This window comes from Henckelia pumila, chromosome 2, assembly GCF_033568475.1.
Source record: "Henckelia pumila isolate YLH828 chromosome 2, ASM3356847v2, whole genome shotgun sequence".
Lineage (NCBI taxonomy): Eukaryota > Viridiplantae > Streptophyta > Magnoliopsida > Lamiales > Gesneriaceae > Henckelia > Henckelia pumila.
Window position 1 is genome coordinate 152,737,147 of NC_133121.1, and position 6,514 is coordinate 152,743,660.

At 37.8% G+C, this 6,514-nt stretch overlaps 1 protein-coding gene across 4 annotated transcripts; it reads left to right on the top strand.

Annotated features, from left to right (window-relative positions):
- The first annotated feature begins 3,116 nt into the window (after positions 1-3,116).
- LOC140880120 (uncharacterized) lies at positions 3,117-6,075 on the top strand. 4 transcript variants are annotated; one of them, XR_012149590.1, is made up of 10 exons: positions 3,117-3,372; positions 3,470-3,553; positions 3,832-3,893; positions 4,007-4,102; positions 4,207-4,284; positions 4,359-4,421; positions 4,506-4,679; positions 4,783-4,893; positions 5,053-5,148; positions 5,315-5,356. XR_012149590.1 is itself a non-coding variant. In XM_073284248.1 (9 exons), the coding sequence occupies exons 1-9, from the start codon at positions 3,192-3,194 to the stop codon at positions 5,387-5,389; spliced, it is 909 nt and encodes a 302-aa protein (XP_073140349.1). In that variant the 5' UTR covers positions 3,117-3,191; the 3' UTR covers positions 5,390-6,075. The 4 variants fall into 4 exon arrangements, 3 of the variants coding, with proteins under 3 accessions (XP_073140349.1, XP_073140350.1, XP_073140351.1); XM_073284248.1 differs by lacking the exon at positions 4,783-4,893 and having other exon boundaries at positions 5,315-6,075; XM_073284249.1 differs by lacking the exon at positions 4,783-4,893 and having other exon boundaries at positions 3,835-3,893; positions 5,315-6,075.
- Positions 6,076-6,514: the final 439 nt, after the last annotated feature.

The following is a 6,514-nucleotide window of genomic DNA, read 5'->3' on the forward strand; positions in this document are numbered from 1 at the left end:
TGACGATGGACGAAGGTATGTTTTTGGTTCCCTATATTAAATAGGGAGTATGCTATAGTTTAATTAAGGCTTTTAGAGCCTAGTAGCTGATGTTTTGAATGCTAGGTAATGCACGGTTATTTTATGCATTGTAGTGTTGCATGATAGGCTTGGATCTAGAGGGGGAGCTTCTAGGATCTACCTTAGAAAGGTACAAAAGTATTATTCGAGATATACAGATTGAGTATGCATGCATTATGTGTTTGCATGGATTATGTGATTGCATGTTTTATATGTCTTTATATACAGCATGTCACGACTGTATGTTGCATACATGAACATATTGAGCCTTTACCTTAGATGTATCCTGTAGTAGGGCGCTCATCCTACGAGTTTGTGGATGGTTTGATACATAAGTCTTGTGTCAGGTCACCGTGATGGTTGGACACTTGTACTAGTATCAGGTCACCATTATCCACTGGGTATATAAGCCACCTCCTGAGGTGACGGTGCAGCGTGCTATATACCCTGGGCCCGGTCAATGAGCTAGTTTCTTGACCTGAGTGTTTTGGTACCCAGTTCATTTGCATTTATGCGCATATAATAGTGTATACTCATGCTCTCGTACTGAGCATGTTAGACTCACTTTCGGTTGTTTTCTGTTGGCTGGATGCCCTATTCTATGGGGGGTAGTTGCAAGTAGTTCTCCTAGGGACAGGGAGGTTAGGTGGTGACCAAGGCTGGTTAGCAGGGTTGAACACTAGGTTTTTCTTACCTGGTATTATTTTTTATTCCACATTTACTCTGTTTTAGATTATTGTTTAATTGCATGCTTAAGCTTCTGATTAGTAGGTGATCACGGTGCGGGTCACTACACTTCCATTCCGGACGTCATTCTCAAGATGACTTTTCCAACCCCCACAATGTCCGATGTGGCAGAGTTTTTCATAAATAATTTTCTCCCAGAAGTTGGAGTGTATGTGGAAAATATCTCGTTATCGGAGCATATGTGGCGGGTAGCATCCGTATCAACCCACCAATCTTTTGGGTTGTCCACCAGATTCATCTCGAATACAACTGCAATGAAATCAAGTTCAGAAAAATTAATAAAAGGTACCGACCTTTCTTGAAATATGTTTTCTTGTTCCTTTCATTTCTTTGGGCGTTTGCAATCCTTTGCCATATGGTTCGGTTTTCTGCAGTTGTAACAGTTTCCTTTAAACTTTTTTTGATACTTTGGTGGTTGCTGTTCATTCACAAATTTTCTCTTCTTCCCTTTGTTGCTCGATTCCACAATATTAACTTTTGAAGCCATCTTACTTGTCTTGTTCTCAGTAGCACGGTTATATTCCTCAATCCTCAGTCTTGTGATTAGATCTTCGAGTTTCAATTCCTTCTTCTTGTGCTTCAAGTAGTTTTTGAAGTCCTTTCATAAAGGAGTGAGTTTCTCAATCAATGTAGCAACTTGAAATAACTCGCTTAGACTCATCCCCTCTGCATGAATCTCGTGCAGTAGTACTTGTAGTTCCTGCACTTGACTCACTACAGATTTGGAGTCTACCATCTTGAAATCTAGGAAACATCCCACAATGAACTTTTTAAGGCTAACATCCTCCGCTTTGTATTTTTTTTCAAGCATATCCCACAATTCTTTTGCAGTTTTGACTTGACAATACACATTGTTTAATGCATTGTCTAGTCCATTCAGAATGTAGTTCTTGCAAAGTAAGTCACTTTGGTTCCATGCGTCTGCTGCGGCCCTTCTACGAGAATCGATTTCATCTTCAGGAATGGAAGGAGGATCTTCTTTCAGAAATCTGGCCAAACTCAAAGTTTTGAGATAGAACAACATTTTCTATTGCCATCTTTTGAAGTCTGTTCCATTAAATTTTTCAGGATTTTCTCAATGTGTCACAGGAGTGTTCGTCGTTGTTGATGATGATGTCATCTTCAAGTTTTTATTCAGAAAATCTTCTTAAGCTTGTACGTGTGTGTATTAGGAAAAACTTGAATATGGCAGAAGAAAAACAGAAATTAATTCAACAGTTGAGGCTCATGTTGAATACGATTTTCTTAAAAGATTTTGGCCCGCTCTTGGTGCTTACATCTTCTTCCAAGATACAACAACTTCTACTTGTGATTACATCATTGTAAATTACTAGTTTTTTCACCAGAAATTTTATAAACACTCTCTTGTAGAAAGAAGAAGAAAGAAGAAAGATGTGTGCAGAATGATTGTGAATTATTAAACAAATGAACTTTAATATGATATTTAAAGTTATTTTCATGTAGGGACATGTTGTTTCAACATGTGGTATAACTTTTGATCCAAAAAACAGATCATAACCAGCCAAAGAAGTCAAAAAACATCAGAAAACTCGAAAAAATCATGCACTTTTTCGTGAAAAAGTGTCACAGGAGCACAGGCGCCTCCCGCGTGCCTGGAAAATTTCCCAAGCAAGGGCGCCGATGCTAGGCGCCCCTGCGCCACCCCTAGCGCCTAGACGCCATTTTCAGGCGCCTAAGCGCCCCCTACTCGCCTTGGAAAATGCCCAGGCAGCAGGGTCGGTGCAGGGGCACGATTTTTGGCGCCCCTGCGCCTATATTTTCCAATATTTTTTTATTTTTATTTTTAGTTTTTTGGTTTTTCTTTTTTCCTTTCTTTTCCTTTTTTCGAGCTTTTCACTGCTTAATTTCAATTCATTAAGCACAAACAAAATTTACAACATGATGTAAAAATATAGTCATTTAAATTCACAATGAAACTCAAATATTTATAAATATAAAAATAAATAAAAATAAAAATAATAGATTATAATTTAATCACGTATCAGATTTGGTATGGATAAGATTCTAGCAAACCTTCATCATCGAACTCGAAAATCCATAATTATGTGTAATTTAATTGTGTCCAAAAAAACCCCGATCAAAAAAAATTGATTAATATTGAAATTGATACAAGATTTCCGATCAAAAAAAAAATTGTCCCCAAAAAACTCGCACTTCAATCACTTCCGGTATCGAATCCTCCAATGAGCTCGGAGTAAATTGTGGTCGCCAATATTTACAATTATTAAATATCAATTATAAAATAAAATATTAGGGAATTGAATATTTGAATCCTGGCTGTGGCAAGGCCCTTAAGCGCAACGAATGGACGAGGGAGAAATGGAAAGATAAGAACTTCACAATCAAGCAGAGCTAATCAATCAATGGCGGGTTCTGCTTCCACTCTCTCCGCCTTCTCCTTCGCTCCACTATCTCCGACTCATGCCGCTTTCATGAAGAAACGGCTCGGTTTTCAATCACTTGAAAAGGGCTTTTCATTCACTTGTTTTTTATCCAAGAAGAAACAGCTGGGTTTCATGGACCAAATTCTTGATTATATTGAAGGTGTTCCACTTTAACTGCTTTTGCAATTTGGCTTATACGTGTATTTTTTGAATCCTATCGATATTTTACTCTTTTGTTTTTAAATAAATTGATAAAGGGGGTCCAAAGTTGAGAAAATGGTATGGGGCGCCTGATATCATGTCAAAGGATGAAAATGCATTACAAGAAGAAGATACCCCAGGTTCTTTTTCTTTTCTCTTGTCTTGTATACACCCATTGTATTCATTTTCATGTAGAGTGGGGAGATAAAATCTTATTTAGGACGCCCATTTAAAACCATTAATGGGCAGTGCATGCATTTTTATGGTAAATAGTGTACAAAGATTATACAATAGTTAAAAGAAATTCGGAGAATGTAATGGGGTGAGCCCTCCCCAAGTTTGTTTATGGGCAGTACACACATTTTCCTGTGCTTATTTTTGTTGAGAATGACTTGTATCCATGTCTTTATATTGGAAGCAGAAGAAGAGGAAATCAGAGATGCGGTACTAGTCACTGATGGAGACAATGACATTGGTCAGGTGATTCTATGTGTGCAATGCAGTGGAAGATTTGCTTTGTCGCGAGCGAGCACTTGATCTGAGCAACCTAATTATACTTCTTGAATCTGAGGTTCATGTTTTTACTTCTACAGATGATCATACTGTCACTCATCGTCAAAAGAGTTCGAATAAAAACTCTGGTGAAGGATAAGCGAGTTTCCATGGAAGCATTTGGCACTTATGTTGAGGTTCATGCCTCCGAGTCATTCAAACAGTATTTAGATGGCTTCTGACATTTCTTTAGTTATTCTCGATTTTCCCTGATTCTTATGTGATTGGCATTGTTCTGAAGCCTATGACTGGAGATACGAAGGATAAGACATTTCTGAAAAAAGCTCTTAGAGGTGTTCGTGCATTGATATGTCCAAATGTATGTATCAGAATCTATGTTTGAGAACTGTGTTGATTCTTTAACATAAATCTTTATCGCCCATCTTTATTTAGGAAGGATTCTTATGTAATATAGAGAGCTGGAAAGGTGTAGAGCATGTGATCTTGTTATCTCAGGTATCTTCTTATCATTATCAAATAATTCACACCGCGACATCAGCTAACAATATCCTGGATGTTGTAAGTGCGTGAAATTTTCAGTTGCCTCTCCATAGGGATAGAACTGGAATTCAAGCAGCCATGAATAGCAATGCGAAAAAACTAGCCGAGCAAGATGAAAGTGTTGCAAAGGCTTGTGGAGTCCCCTACACAATAATCAGAACTGGAGACCTAAAGAATACTCCTGGAGGGAAGCAAGGTTTCAGCTTTGAAGAGGTACAGTAGAGGTTTTGGGAAAATTTTTGAACAAAGCAGGTCTAAAAACCCATCTTCTGGATCATGATTCCATTGATTGATCAAGATTATTTTCTGTCACTAGGTGTAGTTAGTGTTCATATTTCGACCTTCACGAGGTCTCTCTCCCAGCACAGCTGATGATAATTCTTGTGTTAGAGGATTTGTCTGGCTGAACTTGAGCCTTTCTTGAACAGTTAATCTTTTTATTAAGTCTTCTCCGTTACTTCACAAGGTTTAAAACTTCGACTTCTGAGAGGATCTTGGCAATTTATTCTTTTTAAAAAAAGAAAAGAAAAAAGAAAAAAGAAAAGAGGAGAGCTTTTTCTTGATTCTCTAAATTTGTATGTGACAGGGCAGTGCAGTGAAAGGAACCCTAAGCAAAGAAGATGCCGCATTCATATGTGTAGAAGCCCTCGATAACGTTCCCCAAAAAGGATTGATTTTTGAGGTTTAATAATCATATTTCTCTTTAGTTTTGTGGTTTCCCTTATCTAGGACTAATATTGCTATATATAAAAAATTATTACTTTTGCAATTGATGAAACTTGCACTTGAATTTCTTCGGTTCTATCTGTGTTAGTTTAATAAAACAATGTCTTTGCTCATATAAACAGGTGGTTAATGGCTCAGAGAGCGTTTCCAGTTGGAAAAATTGCTTTGCTACGTTGATGAACAAGTCACAGGAGTAAACATATGCACATACAGGGTTGGAGCCGGATGAAGATTAGGGTCGATTCTAACTATGACCTCGGTTTACAGATCGATTAAGTACTCTTGGGATAACTTTGGATATGAACCGAGGAGCATGCCCGAATATTGTTCTCCAAATGAATCTATATATGTATCATTCATTCTGATTAATACTCAATTTTGACGCATTTCTTGAACAGTGTTGCTATTCTAAACAATCTCGGTTACGCATAACCCTGTAGAAGTTATGACCCTGTAGAAGTGCAAATACATGTATTCGCGGGCCGTCGAAAATATAAATTATGATATCTCTAAACTATAGAAAATGGCTTATCCTCACGTAAAGAGTCCAGGGCCACCACGAATTTGATACGAAATATGTGCGTATACAAAAATACTCCACATGGAGAAGGATTCAGGATTTTATCGGAGGAGGGGCACAGACAGCATGGGGGAAAACTCGTCCTATTCAATGGATGAAAAGTAGATTTTCAAGAAGACTATAATATAATATTTGAAATGTTGAATCTTCATCTTGATTCAAATCTGGGGACAGAGGAATGCTGTGTTCCAGTACAAAGATAGTTGCATCAACTACAAAGGCAAACTGTATTAACTGTTCTCTTTAATAATCAAGATTATGCAATTTTCACCAAGAAATTGAGTTATAACATCCAATAATATACCAGAACCAAGAACTCCAAATCAATTGCTGGACCGAATCCTCTTCTGCCCGACTTTTCCATCCGATCTAGTCATCCCAGCCGATTCTCCTTCCGAAGAAACATCCATCGATTTAGTGAATGAGTTTGAAAGATCTGCATAAATATCCACAACCCGTCTTATGTTGTTGTTGAGCTCTCTGATCAATCCCACATTTCGTGTCAAATCATCCGGGACTTTGGCTTCTTGATTCTGGTTGATTTCGTTAATTAACAGCCGGTTTTGGTCCAAAATGTTCTGGACTTGCACGAAGTTCTTCTGAAACGTCTGAAGAACCTTGCCCTCCATCTGTACACCAAAGTTAGCCATGCCTGAAAATAGATCGTCTTCCATCACCGGTAGGTCACTCTTTCCACTGTAATGCAAGTAATTCAAATCACTGCAAAAAGCTTAAAAAATGT